The sequence below is a fragment of the Rhipicephalus microplus genome, chromosome X (genome assembly GCF_043290135.1).
Source record: "Rhipicephalus microplus isolate Deutch F79 chromosome X, USDA_Rmic, whole genome shotgun sequence".
Classification (NCBI taxonomy): Eukaryota; Metazoa; Arthropoda; class Arachnida; order Ixodida; family Ixodidae; genus Rhipicephalus; species Rhipicephalus microplus.
Window position 1 is genome coordinate 51,288,339 of NC_134710.1, and position 17,870 is coordinate 51,306,208.

The 17,870-nt window shown below is 42.9% G+C and overlaps 1 protein-coding gene across 1 annotated transcript in view; it reads left to right on the top strand.

Annotated features, from left to right (window-relative positions):
- Psa (puromycin-sensitive aminopeptidase) overlaps positions 1–17,870 on the top strand; it is an 87,278-nt gene that overhangs the window by 56,214 nt on the left and 13,194 nt on the right. The window contains exons 18-19 of the mRNA XM_037427139.2: positions 10,007–10,114; positions 15,799–15,951. Coding sequence (XP_037283036.1) covers positions 10,007–10,114; positions 15,799–15,951 — 261 coding nt within the window. The remainder of the gene's footprint in view (positions 1–10,006; positions 10,115–15,798; positions 15,952–17,870) is intronic.

Below are 17,870 nucleotides of genomic sequence, written 5' to 3' on the forward strand. Positions count from 1 at the left end.
GCCTCTTCTGATTCTCCTGCCTCCACGAGACCCCGGAACCTTCTCGAGCACAGGCAAGGCTAAGGTGAATGTCGAAGATTGGGTCGCATTGTACAAGCATGTGAGCGAATATTATAGGTGGGACCCCAAGTTGATGCTGGCCAACGGTGTATTTTACTTGCGGGATACCGCACTCACCTGGTAGGAGTCGGAGTTGACCAGCTGGGACATTTGCAAACTGAAGCTTGTCGAGTTATTCAGCAGGCCATTTGGGCGAGAGCCGGCCGCGAGGAAAGACCTGGAATGTCGCGTGCAGACATCGACAGAGTCATATGTGTCTTATATACAGGAGGTATTGGGCCTCTGTCGAAAGGTGGACGAGAACATGAGTAAAACTGACAAAATCGCCCACATATTAAAAGGAATTGCCAATGACGCCTTTAATTTGTTGATTGTTAAAGGTTGCACCACCGTCGACGCGGTTGTGAAGGGAATGTCAGCGCTTCGAGCACGCCAAAAACCATCGCATAACCTGTCAGTTTGCACGTCGGCCTAATACTGCCGCCACTTCGACCTGCGAAGACTGCCCCAAGTTCACGCAAGCTAAATCATCCGAAAATGACACCCGAATCGTTTGTCGCGAACTCGAAGCAATGGCTCCTACAGCCATCGCTTCCAACGGCCCTCAAGATAACGCATCCATCATCTCCCTCATCCAAGCCATCGTTCGCCAAGAAATAGCAAATCTCGGCATCACACCTGTTTGCTCTGTTCACACTACCGAGAGTTCGGCTTCTGTTAACCAGATCCTGGTGTACCCTTCCCGCTACCCTTCCCGCTACCGGAACCCTGCTGAATGGAGGATGTCAGATGATCGACTGATCTGCTTTCACTGCTCTCGCGCCGGACACATTGCGCGCTACTGTCGCAATCGTTGGACGTCCAATTCATCCTGGAACACTGAGATATTGCATCGCTTTGAAGGCAACTCTCGCCGGTTTTCTACTCCATACGATCCCCAGTCTGCTGCTACTAACGTTCAGGGCCGAAGGTTCAGCTGGTCATCATCACCCCAAGGCTGCTAATCTCTCTCGCCGATGATTTCTTGATCCAGGTCCCCTGCACGACCTGGGCCCTCAACCTCGGGAAACTAGACCATGGAGCTCCCGGAGGTGACGCTGCATTAGCGACCTGGTCTGCAAATACTCTGCAAATCCTCTTCGGGGCAAGGCTTACTCTGCTTCTTCAGTGATGGCCCTAATGTCATGAAGAGTGTAAAGTCCCAGTTGAAACAAAGAATTAACCCAAATCTGGTCGACATTGGACAGTGCGCTCTGCACAAAGTGCACAATGCATTTTCAAAGGGCCTAGATGCCTTTTGCTCTAATGTTGAACAACTTGTCAGAGATGTGTACTACTATGTTAAGCATTCCTTTGTGCATTCTGAGAGCTTAAAAGAACAGCAAGAACTCTTGGGTTTAATTTCTCGTGTTTTTCTCCGGCACGTGTCCAACCGCTGGCTGACACTACAGGATTCGCTAGGCCGTGTGCTAGAACATTTCACTGCTTTGCAGTCTTTTTTTGCGGAGAAGAGCCACGCTGTGCGCCAACCAGATGCCCAGACTCGGCACAACAGGCTCGGTGCAGCTTTTGCCAACAAGACTCTGTATGCTAAAATGTTGCTTCTAAGAAACGCAGCAGAACTTTTTGCTGGGTTTCAGCGCTTGTTTCAAAGGCAAGAGCCACTTCTACATGTCCTTCATGATGAGATCCTGGCACTGGTGCGACGAGTTTTGAGCCGTGTCTTAAGTGAAGTGTATTGCACCAAGACTGCAGAAGAGTTGACAAAACTGAACATGGGTAATGGAGCGTTCTGGAAGGTGAGCCCGGAAGTTAGGATGGGCTATGGAAGGATGGGACCCCGCAGAGAAAAAAAAACTTTCCACCTTGGGGCTCGTACATTCTACATCACTTGTGCAAAAGCACTTCTCCAGAAGCTTCCTCTCACAAACAAAGTAATCATGCATGCAAAGTTCTTTGCCTTAAGGTGTGAGAATGCTGAACAGGAGGTGCGGTCCTGGTGGTACGTTGCCGGGCAGCTGCAGCCTTAGGTCATTTGTGGGGATCAAGTGTCGTTGTTGATCGATGAATGGAACATGCTTAAGTGTGATGGGGACAGAGGCACCCTGCACTTGGAAGGAAGGAAGGGTGGATGTATACTGGACCAAGGTGCTTTGCCTGAAGACTACCACATGAGAACTGAAGTATCCGTTGCTGTCTAAGATTATCAAAGCACTGCTTTTATTACCACATGGCAATGTTGATGCTGAAACAGGGTTCAGCGAAAACAAGAACCTGTTAGATTGAAGAAGCTCGCTGAGCATTGCCAGCATAAATGGCGTGCGCCAAGTGAAGAGCTTCCTTCAGCATTATGACGGGGATGCAACTAAGGTGCCACTCAACCCTGACCTGCTGAAGAGTGTGAGGTAAGCTCGAGCTAAGTACGTGCAAAGATTGAGCCTCGAGGCAAGCTCGAGCAAGCGCAAGGCAACGGAAGATCCTGTCGTAGAGCAGCCCACTCACAAAGCAGCAAAAGCTGCTTTAGAGGATCAAGTGGCAGCCAGCAAGGCATTGCGCATGAGTGCAGAATAAATAATCAACGCAGGCGCCAAGAAAAAAGACATGAATAAAGTGTCAAGTGGCCATGTACTGTTGGCAAAGGGGAATGCCAGCCTGGAGATAGCGCTTAAAAAGCTCAGTGAGCTCGAAGAGATTTCTAAAAAAAGAAATAATTGATGTGTCTAGACTAGTCAAGTTGAATGGTGTCTGAACTAGTCAAGTTGAGTGATTGGACTAGTGAAGTTGTCATGTCTCTATTAATCAAGTTTTATGAGCTTCTTGCCATATGCAAGATCACTTGTTTTCGTCTTGTTAGTAAGTGTGAAAGCTGTGTGTTATTATGTTTGTGCTAGTGTTCCCGGCTGTTTAATGGCTATTTAGGTCATCTTATGGCAAAAAGGGAATTTTTTTGTTAAACTTTTTCAAATTTGAAATTTTGTGCTCCAAAATGGAGGTATGTATGTCTTCCCGTAATCTGCTCCAAATTTGGGTATATCTGCTCCGAAAGCAAAGTTTTCCTGCTCTACAAATTGCTCCAATTTCTATTTTGGCTGTAGCACCCCTGCTTGAAGTGAGGCTTCACAGCAGTGGGTTTTCTTTCGGTAGGTGTTTTCCCGGTTTAGCACTCTGTTAGTGCTGTGAAACCACCTTTGCGTGTGATAACATGTGAACTAATACATTTAGACTAGGCTTGTGCGAATATTGGAGAGCTTCGAATATTCGAGTGAATAGTAGAATATTCGAATTCGCTTAGACTCGAATTTAAATAATTGAAAAGTTGGAAGTATTTACAATGAACAAGTAGATGTATATTATAGGCTTGTGGAAATAGTGAATTTTAGGTTGGAAGCGAATTCGAAGCGAATAGTGATTTTGGTTGAATGATTTCGAATCGAATTCAAATAGAATATATGATGTATAAATAAAAATGGGCATATTCATTATGACCTAACAAACCTGCACAATATTTTTTTAACGTGGCCTCTATGCAAGAGCTTTCTTTATTTTTTTTCCAGCCAAAGGAAGTCGAAACAACTTTGAGAAGTAACAGGATCCTACTTTCGGTAGGATGCAAGTGATAACCTTTAAAATACGTAACATTATTCATTACAGTTAGATTATGTAAGCTGGCAAAACAAGCTTTTAAGCTTAAAAAATGATCTATCAATTTGAGGATACAATGTTCATTTAAGGGACCCTGCAACAGTTTTTCAAGTTGCCATGGAATGGATTCGCTAAAGAAGCTTATTGCCTTATGAATTAACCAAAGCAAAAATTTTTGGAATCTGTCCAGTATGAGCAGAGTCGCAAAGATTTGCCACATGCTGCAAATGCATTCTCTCTTCTCGTCCCGACAAAAGAGCTTGAAGCAAATCCGGGAGAAAAGGCATAGGTAGAGAAAATATGTCTCGTGTGTGTCGTGACCTCGAGCACTCTTTCTCTTTCTTCTTTGAATATGTGGCTTTTCAATGCGGTCGCGCATGAACACGTGGACATGTCGCAGCCACCCGCAGTGGCCTCAGTAACGCCCAAGAACCCCATGCTGAAATCAACCAATGGCTGGTACAATGGCTAGTGACGATGGATTTTTAGCATTGTGGCGTTATTTGCCGAGAGAAGAGAGCAATTTTATCTGACTTTAAGAATTTAATATTAATTCCAAGTCACGTGCTGCGCTATTTTATTTAGCTCGCGTGTTCTCGGTAGCCTCGACTACCGATCGGCAGCGTTTGCTGACCATGCTGTTGCAGGGCCCCTTTAAATTTGAAGTGGGGCTTTGCGCAGAGCAAGTTTTTTTTTTTTTTTTTTGATAGGTGTTTTTGTGGTTTAGCACCGCTATACTGCTGTCAAACCACCTTTACAAGCAGTTACATGTGATTTAGTATACACTTATTCGTTCATGTCGAATACTTCGAAATATTCGATAATTTGAATTTGAATCGAAGCGAATTTGAATACTCTACTATTCGTTCAAATATTCGTAGCATTCGAATATTTGCACAAGCATAGTATTCTAACCCGCATGTAACGACTTGTGAAGGTAGTTTCACTGCAGTGTCGGAATGTTAAGCCGTGAAGGCACTCATCCAGGAGAAATTCACTTTGCCACAAAGCTCCCCTTCGAATTTAAAGGGGCCCTGCAACACTTTTTCACCACGGTCAGAAAACGCTCCCGATCGACAGTCGAGGCTTGCGAGAACACGCGAGCCGAATATTATAGCGCTGCACAGGTCCTGCAATTCACTATAAATTCTTAAAGATTGCTCTCTTCTCTCGGCAAATGATACCACAGCTTGAAAAATCACTCGTCACAGTCATTGCATCAGCCATTGGCTGATTTGAACATGGCGAGCTCAATCGTCACTCGGGCCGCAGCGGGAAGCCGGGACTTGTATAAAAGCTGCGTATTCTAAGAAAAAAAAAAGGGGGTGCTCAAGGTCGCGAGGTGCAAGTCACGTATTTTGCTTAGCTTTCAGCTATTTTGTTGGGACGAGAAGAAAGAATGCAGTTGCAGCGTGTGACTAATTTTTGCAACTCGGCTCGTACTAGAATTATTCTAGAAATTTTGCGAGGTGACAAGCTTCTTTACTGGCTCCTTAGCTACTTAAAAAAGTGTTGCAGGGCTCCTATAAATGATTACCCTCAAATCAATTTATCACTTTATTAAGGGGCCAGACTGGTCTTAGACATTTTTTGTTTCTTTCTTCAGAGATCTTTTGCCCCGCCGCGGTGGTCTAGTGGCTAAGGTACTGGGCTGCTGACCCGCTGGTCGCGGGTTCAAATCCCGGCTGCGGCGGCTGCATTTCCGATGGAGGCGGAAATGTTGTAGGCCCGTGTGCTCAGATTTGGGTGCACGTTAAAGATCCCCAGGTGTTCGAAATTTCCGAAGCCCTCCACTACGGCGTCTCTCATAATCATATGGTGGTTTCGGGACGTTAAACCCCACGTATCAATCAATCATTCTTCAGAGATATTGATCAAGCTGCACAGGATTATGTAGTTTTTTCTGCTAATTTCAAATATTTAATTAGTTTTTCTATAACTCATCTTGTTCCTGAGATAACAGGGTTCTTACAGGTCCTTGTAATCCTTGAAAGCCCTTGAATTTGAAAAATGCATGTTCAAGGCCCTTGAAAGTCCTGGAATTTTTCGCCATCCTTGTAAATCCTTGAATTTCTTGAGCAGTGCACTCTCATATCGACATCGCGACCTCCTAAATGTGGTACATTGGTGTGTCAACCTGTTGAACTCCCCCTTTCTGAAGCAGTAATGCGGCAGGGGTGCACATGATCTCATTTTGCAAAAGCACATGTGAAAAAAAAAAGTTAGTTTGTGGCAAGGGTGAAGCAGTGAGTGTGATAGCAAGAAATTACGATATCACAAGAAGGACATGCAACCCTGTACATGCAACACGCAGCTCAAGCACAGAGGACACGCATAAAGAAAGCGCACAGGAAAAGTGCTGATAAACGACTGTAACGGCTCGACACAGGAAGCGTGCTGCGTAACAAATCAACAAGGGTGCTAGAAAAGAACATGCGTGTATACACAGGATGAGTGTAAATTAACCACTGTCACAGTTGTTACTTCTTGGTTGTTAAGCAACGTGCTGCGAGTGTCAACTCTGCACAAGCTGACACTCTTGAAGGGGTGGTGCCATCAAATTTCAAGCACCCTCTGGGTTTAAGAGTACATCTTAAGTCACTTTCTAAGTATACCTAAATGCTGATTCTCCTTATCGAAGCCCATCGCGAGCGGATCTAGCACTGACGTAGCACTAACGGAAGGGCAACGAAAATTCTAGTGACGTCAGATCATATCCGTGGTCAGGTGAGTGACCTCCGGACTTCCATCCCGTACATACAGGCAAAGCATCGCGGCTGCTGCAGGTAGCGACGAGTTTGTTTTGCAGGTGCTTGTGTGGCACATGTGTGCGAGAGCTAACAATACTCAGCATGACGCGTGCAAGGCTTTGTAATCACGTGACTAAATCAGCTACACTGCTACATACCTGCCCAACTCGGTCCCCACTAACAGGAACTGAAAATTGTTCATATCAAAAAGGCGACAAATTATAAAGCGAGAATGAATTAATCTTGGTGCATGTATCGTGCTTATTGGAGCTATAATTAAAGCTTGCAAAGAGACCGTTCAAGCCACAAATATTGTGGCACGACCCTTTTAAGGCCTGACTACACATGCGCGTTCATCAGCGCGTAACTTCTCGACATGGCATCGTGACCTCGCTATATGCAGAGTGTGGGAGAGGGTGCGAGAAGTTTTTAAGACTACACTATTTTTTTTATATAATTGTGATATCCATATATTTGTAAGTGTAATAAAATTGGTCATTTAGAGTGAAAAATTTCAACTTAGCATGCTGCTTTTAGTTCTTGAAAAACTTGCAACAGGTCTTGGAAATCCCTTGAATACCCTTGAATTTTCGCTCTGGAAACCTCTACGAACCCTGATTAAGTTCACCCCCTATTGTTTAAGGCCGCCATAGAAAAAAAAGGAGTGCTTAATTAAAAGTGATATTTGAGATATGCCGACAAAGACTAAAGACTATAGATTGAAAATATGCAAGAGTTTTTTTGTTTTTAGGCATTTCTCAATTATTTTACAGCAAAATGAACTATCCACATTCAAAAGCAGTTGTAATTGTAATAAATTTTGATGAGTAATTAATTAAAAAAGCTTGTGCTCTAAATTCTGCTCCCATACTTGCATTCTACACACATACATGTTTCCATTGCAAGAAGAATGATTGTTGTACCTGCCCTAACTGCAGAGATATTGAGGCCTCAAAATTGAACAGTCGAAATTTTTTTTTTTTGAGAAAAAATTAAAAAATCTGATAACACACAGCTTCTTCAAAAAGCAACAATCATGGTGCGCATGTTTTGCAATCCTCGTAAAGGTGCTCATAAATTTGTAGCAGTGCTTCTAACACAGGTGCTGGCAAAATATAAGAAGCCTCGAAGTTGGTTCCCCATTTTTTTTTTGCAGGTTCTGCATGTTAACAGCACCAAGAATCTGGACAGTTAAATTGAAATTACAAAAAAATTACCACTTCTTGGTGTGTGAAAATTTGCAGAGGGATAGAAAAAATACTTTCAGAAACCAAATATGTCAATTTTAAAAAATGAATTTTTGTTACTTTTTGGTTCCAAAGACCAGTCTGCCCCCTTAAGCATAAAAACTTGTTATGACAGATTATGTGCTCTAAGTATAATAAATTTTATAATGTTACACCTTTTATAGGTTATCACTTGTATCCTACCGAAAGTCGAATTCTGCTACTACTCAACATTGTTTCGACTTCCTTTGAATAAAAAAACAAAGGCGTTTGCATGGAGGCCTTACTTCAATTAAAAAAAATATTTTTGTGGTCACTTAGGTTATGATAAATATGCCAATTTTTCTTCATATGTCATATACACTATTCAAGTTCGTTTCGAACCTAAAATTCACTACTTGCACCTGTCTAAATTTTAGACAGGTGCTTTCACTGCTTAGCACTCCTCCACCACAATGAAACCACCTGTACAGGGGTCTCACGGAACATGATGGCAGTGGCAAAAACCTGTCGAGAGTATCCATATGAATGCTATTGCAATAAAAAAAAAAAAAAAAAAAAAAACTTGCCGTGCCATCGCCTAGCAACGGCGCAGCGAGCACATTGCATATCTCTATTCTCATAACAGTTCTCATGTCGACTGAGACGCTTTAATGACAGGCGCATAAATTTATTGTCTTATTGGGTTTCAAATGAAGGTAACCCTTATTAGTTCATCTCTAGTCTTCAGTTGCCATTTATGTGAGATGTGTTGTTTTATTTGCATTTTTAATGTCTCCTCATTTTAACGTTAGCATTTTTAATTTGTCTGGGGTTTAGGAGGTATCCAGGGTATTGCTTATGTCTTCTTCTCTTTTAGTTACGGCACTGTCAGCCTTAATGTTTTAAAGCATGCCTATGCACGCACACACCAATTTCAGTATGTCTGGTCGCTTCATCTGTATTGAATGTTCTGTAGAAACCGCTTGAATTTTTTTTTTACCAGAAAGAAAAAAATGTTAGTTAACAGTGATGAAATCTGCTCCAAGACTATACTGCATTGCTCCAAAACACACATTTTGGTGCGCAAAAGCTGCTCCAAAGTATCATTGTTCCTGCTTCCCGAGCTGCTCCAAAAGACTGAAGCCCGCTTTAATCTCTGTACCCAGATAGTTTGATGTATCTGTAATTTGTAGTACAAAGTGTGCCTATCTGAGGAATATGTAAAAACTTTGATGTCTAGAACAGCCTCTGGAGATCATGAAAAAAAGGTCAAAAAGGTCTTGTTTATCAATTCACGCTTTGAGAAACACATGCTTCATACTGGATGATTTCTCACGGGTTGTGCGCCACAGTATGCAATAACTCTGATGGGCGACAGAACAGGTGCAGAACGGGAGAAAGAAAGCACTGAAGCTATAGAGAAATAGAGAGAGAAAGATATAGAAACTCACGCAGAGTAGAAAAATTAGAAAGCTACACAGAAAGAAAGGGAAAGAGAAGGAAGAAATAAAAAGATGTCCATAGCTAGAAACGGAAAGAAATAAGGAAAGGCAGGAAGAAAAAGAGAAAGTAGACAGGTCGCCCGGTACAGCACTTTCTTGTGGCTTGAGACCACTTGTCCGAAGCGGCCTTAACTTTTTCTATTAACAAATGGCTGTGTGTTTTACTGTCTTATTATTTTTTGCTGCATTGCTTGATTGTGATGTTAAAGCCTATCAATCACAATGCATCATTATGAAGGCACGAATAAAATTCCTGCTGTACAATGTATTCTTGTCTTGCTCATTTTTTTTTTTTTTCATTGCTCGCGATGCCTCTTCATAAGCAGGGTCCCGTTCAACAGCATTGGTGAAAACTGTACAGTTTTGAAGAGACTATTTTAGGTGGCGATGGATGTGTCACACGCCTGTGTGAAGCATGCTTTCGGGGGCAAAGCCTTCGATATATCTAGTGTGGAAGTGAACAGAAGTTAGATATCCATGTTTTTCACTGCTATACTGTCTCGTGGAATTTGCAATTGTTTGATATAGCAAATAATTTAATGTCCGAGTTTAACTGTAACGTGAAAGTATCATACGATCATGACCACATTGTGCAACCAGAAATACAGTTTTGGGAAGTAACGTCTGATGGATTGGCACTCTTGGTATGATTTGCAAAAGATTGCTCACAGAATTTTTATTTAGTACTTTTATATGACCTGCTTTGTTCATTTGTGGTGAACTCATTGGATTTTGTACTTTGTTTACTTTTCCTAGCTTAGCATCACTGTTAATACTTCATCCTCTGTCATTTATTGTTAGTATGTCAGCAATTTCTAAATATATATACTCTAAAATTCTGCAGCTCTACAGAAGCACTGACCTTCAGGAGGAGAAGAATCGACTCTCGGCTGCCCTGGCTGGTGTTACAAACCCAGAACTCATTCAAGCGACCCTTGAGTTTGCTCTTTCAGTGAGTGTTGATGTTTGTGTCATGTTGAAATATCGTGATGTTTTATTTCATGTCAGTGCATTTTTGGTAGAATGTTGCTGGCTATGAGTACATGCGAGCACGTTGCCTGTTTCCTGCAAGTGCTCTACGCACTGCCAATCACCAAAAGTGTGTCTGCTCGCCCGGAGATCTTTTGAGTGGCGCCCGCGGGGACTTTGTTGCTACTCTGCGCACATGTGGTCGCTATGTGAAGGCTGCTTTATGCTGCCGGCCTGTCTGTTCTGCTCAAGTTGTTCAAACATTAGTGGAGAAGTTCATCAAACAATTTGCACTGAATATTCAAGCAAAGTGCTTTGCGAAATCGGGCAGAGTTGTCATTTAGAGCACACTCAGTGTAGATTGCTCCTAGTGTCGTCGTCTGCTAGCCATAAAATTTTATGCCTGCAAGTATGGCTAGAACTTATTTGCAATAACTGTGCTATAGCTTTGGCACACTCATAACGGCGTGCCGGCTCATTTTCGAACATTGACTGCAGCGTTTAGCCCTTAGCTTCCATTTCTGCATTGTAGGGAAATGTTTTTATACTGCGTGCTGTGCGTGTTCATTTGCAAAACCTGCTCTGCCGGTTAAGTTACGTTGTTTGGTTCTTAGCACATGACAAAAAATGTGTGAATAGATCTAGCTTTTCGCCCCACCGCGATGGTCTAGTGGCTAAGGTACTCGACTGCTGACCCGCTGTTTGTGGGATCGAATCCCAGCTGCGACGACTGCATTTTAGATGGAAGCGAAAATGCTGTAGGCCCGTGTGCTCAGATTTGGGTGCATGTTAAAGAACCCCAGGTGGTCGAAATTTCCGGAGCCCTCCACTACGACGTCTCTCATAATCATTTTGTGGTTTTGGAATGTTAAACCCTACATATCAATCAGATCCAACTTTTCAGCAGCTGCTGTGTAAACGTGTTGTAAGTACCTAAAGTTTAGACAAGAAAATTAGAAAATTGGAGCATGAGGAAAAGAGCCCCGCCGCGGTGGTCTTGTGGCTAAGGCACTCGGCTGCTGACCCGCAGGGCGCGGGTTCAAATCCCGGCTGCGGCGGCTGCATTTCCGATGGAGGCGGAAATGTTGTAGGCCTGTGTGCTCAGATTTGGGTGCACGTTAAAGAACCCCAGGTGGTCTAAATTTCCGGAGCCCTCCACTACGGCGTCTCTCATAATCATATAGTGGTTTTGGGACGTTAAACCCCACATATCATCATCATCATCATCAGCATGAGGAAAAGAGGGATGTGCAATGGTGCTATGAAATGTTGACAGGTTTTCTTACATTCTCTTATGCAGCATATATTAATACCTACGTTGATAAACCGTTTTCTAACTCGTTTATTGTCATCTGAAGGTTCGACAAACATAATTAGTGTAATCATACTAAGGCGAATAAGTAAAAAGCTTTTGTATGAGAAGGTTCTAATGAAATGTACCTGAAAGAAAACTGTAAGTCACTCAGTGGTCAAGTCCTAATAGAGCTTGGCAAGATCATTGTAGGAAATATTGAATCTTGTTACAGCAAAGAGTATCAGTAGTCAGTTGAAGGGGCTTAAACAGGATGGGAAAGAGCAGCGATTTTCCTCTCTTTTTACGGAACTGTACCTTCAGCGTCAAATGAAAAAAAAGTAATACTTTTCGTTTTAGTTCTGGAACGCGGTGGATCGAATGATCGTCGGACGTCGTAGTGCCTTCATCAGAGCGATTGGCTGCAGCCATACGCAGCACACTGAGCTTAAGTCAAGACATATTAATAACTATGCAGAGTGTTCAATACGTCTGATGAGCACTGTATCATGCTCTCCCTCAGCCACCAGTTTGCACAACTAGCATAAACAAGTTGCTTGCACAAACGTAGCCAGCACCACTAAAAGGGGGACAGGAGGTAGATTAAGGCTGGTATTCACAAACCAACTTTATGCTTTGTTGCTTTCCTTATCTGGAGATGGAGCCTCTTATCACATTTCATGAATAAACCTTATGCTTCATACACCCTTTCCTTAAAGGGGCCGTGACACCCAATTTTGTATCATAATTTGGTTATGTAACTTAATCCTTGAGCATTCACAAATAAGATGGCGAAATTTTAGTGTGTTTCTTGGAGCGCTTAATTTAAATTTGAATATTTTTACAAACATGCGAGTAGCCTGAGAGTTGGGTAACTCCAGCACTCGCGAGCCGTGACATGGCAAAATGGTAGTGGCCGGCATGGGGCGGAGTTTAACGCAGGTGACTTCTGGGGCCTATTTTACAGTGAAATATTTTTTTACAGCCTATTTTTCATATCTCTATAGGCATAATATATTCTCTACATTTAGTTTTTGCTGAAAACTACGAATTGTCTGATGTGTCATGGCCAGTTTAACCTCATCGCCGTGAAAAAACTGTGTATCATGAGGTAGTCCAGAAGGTACTTTGATGTGGCACTTACATGGTACTATATGGCTGATTATGCAAGCAATTTTACAAAGACAATTGGGTTCATCCCACTTTGAAGAAACAGTGACGTGATGAAGTTAATGCGACTAGTGCTCAAAAACTATCTAAATTCTGTGGTGTGTTACTGAGCATATGATTCCGTTTTTTTTTCTAAGTGAGCAGTTTTCCACCATGTCCTCAAGCTGTCGCTTGAAACAAGCACTTACTACAGCAATTATTCCATGTTACCACTGCTTCAGCCGCTGGTGGTGCCCCGTATCTGCGCCTCCGGCACTTCTCAAATTTTGAGGGGTGACTTGGTGGGCATACCCTAGGCCGCACTGCCCTGCATTATTAAAGGAGTGCAAAAAATATTGCCGGTACGGCATGGAAGGGAACGTGTTTCACTGTGGATAATATATTTTTTTCCAGCTCTTTCATGCACACCACGGCTGCTCGGCACGTCACAGTTGCTGTTGAACTCATCTTTAAGCTGCTCCCATTCTCTTCTTGTCCGTCAGTAATACCATTGTCACACAGGGACTTTTGATTGCTGTCAAAAGCCGTCTGAATTGGTCTCCCTGATCACAATCAACAAGTTAGTCGCTACTAGACGGTGCAGCCTAATTTAGATCGAGTTTGGCGCGCACGGCAGTGAAGTCGGTATCTACAAGCACTATCATCTTAATCATCATGATCCCAGTCGGGCCTGATCATGACTAAAAGTGTCTGTGAAGCAGCACCAGATCAGGATCGAACTTAATCAGGATTGACCCCTGATCGAAATGGAAAGTGTCGGTGTGGCACCAACACTGCTTTCTATCTGAATTTTTTTCTATCACAATGTGATGCCTTCATATCTACGAGCAGTGCTCGATCATCGGGAAAATTTAATTTTCACCTTTTTGCTGCCACAAGATATCAACTGGCATAAATGAGTGAACTGTGATGTGGTTTATTGACACGTTGACTTAGCGAAAGTCAAGAGATGTCAAGCGTAGGGCGTCAAAGAGCGCTGAGCGTCAAGCAGCCTGAATCTGGGCAAGCGTACGCTCAAGACCAGTGCTACAACTGGCATTGAGGCTTGCTGCTTGCTCGTGCGCTTTGTCGTCCTCTTATCTTCACTATAGAATGAATACGTACGCACTCAAGAACCAATCATATGCATAATGCACACAAACATCTACACACGCAGACAGAGAAAAAAAAAACAATTCGCAACCTTTGACGCCTGTGGGTGCGCTTGTGAAAATTAGCGCTTCGTGGACCAGCACGTCTTCCTCTTCTGGCTGGTCCAGTGGCACCACTGCACCAGCCAGAGCATCTGCGTCTGAGTGAGCCACCGGTTGCTATGACAACAGTAAGGCTAAAATCTAAGAAGAAAAGTTTTCCTTCCACAACAACGGGCATGTGTTTCTGCATTTATTTTATTGTTTTTAGGAGCATGCAGTGATTTTTTTTTTGCCAATAAACTAACAATGGAGCCAGTAAAAAATTATAGCCTCATTCCCATGCTCGTTCCTTATGACAAGGTTATCTTCTGAAAGGCACAGTGACCTTTTATTTTCCATGTCTTTTTTTTTTTTTTTGAGCTCCTATAATGTTGGCAGACATCTGTAAAACTTAACTAAATAAAAATGCAGCCAGTAATCAAGGAGCAAGGAGCACCGTTCTATGCAAGCCAACTATAATGATGGTGCAGCTGTTGTAGCCAGAGCCTAGCAAACAACGAAAGCCCAATCCCACGGAGTACGTCGCCCGAGTGCCATCATCGGTGATGAACGAGGCAAATAGACCACTGCCTAATAATTTTGCCCTTATGTGGCACTACCGCAGTTATGATGGCCCTTCACTCCTTTCACAGCCTTGTGTCCCACACCATGGCACAAGAGGTAGGAATTTTGCGGCTGCATTTCCGATGGAGGCGGAAATGTTGTAGGCCCGTGTACTCAGATTTGGGTGCACGTTAAAGAACCCCAGGTGGTCAAAATTTCCGGAGTCCTCCACTACGGCGTCTCTCATAATCAAATGGTGGTTTTGGGACGTTAAACCCTACATATCAATCAATCAAGAGGTAGGAATTTAAAGTTTGCAACAGCAAAAAGAAGAAAATGCAGAAATGGCCAAGTGTAGATGTCAATTACATTGTTGTCGTGGTGGCTGTGGTCATTGTGGGGCTTCACTTACTTTACACCTAGAAGTAGAAAGCAGAGTAACAGAGTGTAACAGTTTAAATTACTCCTTGGTAATCATTTCTTGCTTTGCGCATTGTTTGGTATGCGTGGGAAGAGTTTGGTTTTGTCTGGTTTGGTAGTGGCAATGTCTAGATCATGCCTTTAGTGTGTGCTGGATGGAGGCTTTGGCAACATGTGCGTGTTAGTGGTCGCTGACCTTCATGGAACTGGCTGTGGAGGTTGCATTTTCGATGTAGGCGAAATGTTAGAAGCCCATGTACTTAGATTTATATTAAAAAACCCCAAGTGACCAAAATTCTGGAGCCCTCCACTATGACATCTCTTGTGATCATATCATAGTTTAAGGGCATAAAACCCAGGAAGTTATTATTATTATTACCTTCATGCAACATGTCTTAAAGGCATGCTCATACGCTGTCATCCTTGCTAATAAATGCACACACAGAGCTCTAATGCTGCAATATGCCATATATTTACCTAAAGTCTTTTCTCTCTTGATGCAATCTGGACTTAGTGTTAATAATGTTTCAACATATTATTATTAACATTAGTGCATTAACATTATTGTTGCAAGCTGCTAAGCTCGCCAAGAACAAGAAGAGAACTATGAAGCCTGGCCCATTCGGTACATTGCCTCTAGTGCACAACAGCCATGCAACTGCATAAAATGATGTTAGTCATAATATAATCACAGTAGATTTGCAAAACATTGTATTCGAATAATTACAAATGAGAGCTTTCCTCACCACTTGTGTTGAATAGCAATTTAATTTTTATTAGCTGTGTGCCTAGCGATGTGTGAGGGGGAGAGATTACAGACTACCCTTGTCATCTCACACTATGGCCTTACATATCCAATAAAAAAGAAATATTAGTGTCCTTTTTGTGCTCCTCCTCTTCTGGTCTTGAACATAGACTTGAAGTATGCCAGTGATGATTGTTACCGTGAACAGGTAAAACTTTTCTCATTTGTACAGATACATATCACAAAAATATGTACACATTTACAGCAATATTACTTATTTTGAGTGTCTATGCTCTTACCTAAAGGACGAAGTGAAGTCGCAAGATGCTGTCTTTGTCATCATCTACTGTGCCATCACTGCCGTGGGCCGGGACCTCACATGGAGGTTTTTCGAGAACAACAAGGATGCTGTTAGGAAGCGCTATGGCTCTGGCTTCCTTATTGCAAGGCTTGTCAAGGTATGTCAGATAAGATTGAATGAAAACAGGTATACAGACTCTTCAAGAGAATTTCAGCAGTCTGCTCCACTCCCCGCTCACCCCCTTGCCCCGCTGTAATATATACCATATTTACTCGTGTTATGAACCCACTTGCATAATGAACCCACCCCCCAACTTGTCCTTGAAAAAAAAAGTTTTTTTTTTATGTATCTATGTTATTTCGGTATGATAGCAAGTGCTGTTGACAATCGAAACAACGTTAATCAAGCCTTATAATCACAAAGCCATGCTGAACAGTTGCAACCAGCGCGAGCTCAGACGACGTCAATCAAAATTTAAAAGGCGTGCCTTTTGTGGCAGAGCGACATGTGTCGAAATGTAGGTCACTTTGCTTGCTCCAGGGGCCACATTTTCTGAGGAACGGCTAGCATTTATCTGTATGACATTCCAGCTTGTTGCTATCGCACCCATCGCTTGGCCCTCGTGTTGAAACCGACTTTTTTTCCCCTAGCATGCAACTTTTTTAGTTTTATTTTATGGTGGTCGTGCCTGCTACTTAGTGGAGAACAAATGGATAAACATCCCAAATTTGATGACAAGCCGCAGGAGGCATAATCGCACATTGCATTGATCCTGTAATTTTTTCGTCTTTATGCATGGCGCACTGGCATGGCGAAGAGGACCTTGCCGTAACGAATTTCGGTAGCGGGACCTCGGTTTGAGCGAGAGTGATTATAAAAAGAAAAATTTTTCACGTCCTTCGCGCTGTTTTAGTCGTCTCCTATGGAGCACAAACCAGCCTAAGCCCAATCAAGCGCACTGTTAAAATTTTCGATCTACTGTATTGGTCGAGCATTGCAGTTAAACAAAGTTTCGATATAACGAGGCAAACTGCCTATTTTGCCTACTTTGTTAGGCCTAATTTTCTCTGTACTTGGAATGAATAGTATAGTGGAATTACTAAAGTACAATGAAATGGAATGAAGTCCTTTTTATTTATTAATAGCATATGAGAGTGACATCATCAGGTGACATGGTATCAGCCTGTCTTGACATAAAATGTCCATCTTTCGTTCAGGGATTTTAGCAAGAGCACTTGAGGAAAACCTTAAAATCTCGGGGAATTTAGAAATGTCAACTCAGTAGACACCCTGCCCCCTCGAGCGACACCCCCCCCCTGCCCCAGCAAGTTGAAGTGCAACACAGCTTGCACCCCTCAATACAAAATTGTGCCGACGTCAATGCTGGTAGTCTTGAAAGCTGTCTCAAAAGCTAAGTGCCTGTGAAAGTCGGGGCTGCCAAGTTTAGTCAACAGGGTTTCCTCCTACACAAGATGGCTGATAGGCATGATATTAAAGGGAGATGCACGTCGAAAAATCAAGTTTTTTGCGAAAATTTCTACTATTGAGATATTGTTCCTAAAATCACTTCTGATCATTCAACTATCATTTCCCCAAATGTCACAGCTGAATTGGAACGAGAAAGGGGTAAAAAATCGATCTGCGTTAGTGAAGGTAGCTCCTGAAGTCGTGAATTCATCCATGCGATGGCTGTCTTTAAAATTCGCCACTCTGCAAAACGATGACGTCCGCCATCACAGTTTGTTCGGTGACATAGACCACGCCTCCTTCTAGTTTACAGGCATCCCCCTACTTTCATGTTTTGGCAAGGAATTTCACAATACAGTCCCTTCCAAGTCTGTTTTTAGCCAATCTGCAGCCGCATCGGGCATCTTTACTGGTCACTTGGTACGCTACTGAGGCTGTCATTGGCTACATCTGATCGACCCCGCTCGCTGAGCGCTTGCGACGACCGGCACTTAATGTGCGTTTCTATGTTTTTCTGAGTCTGCCATGGATCCCTCGAAGAAGCGAGACTTTCGAGCCCGAAGTTTGCAAGCAAGAACAAGTACTGAGGGCGTCGACATAAGCAGAAGC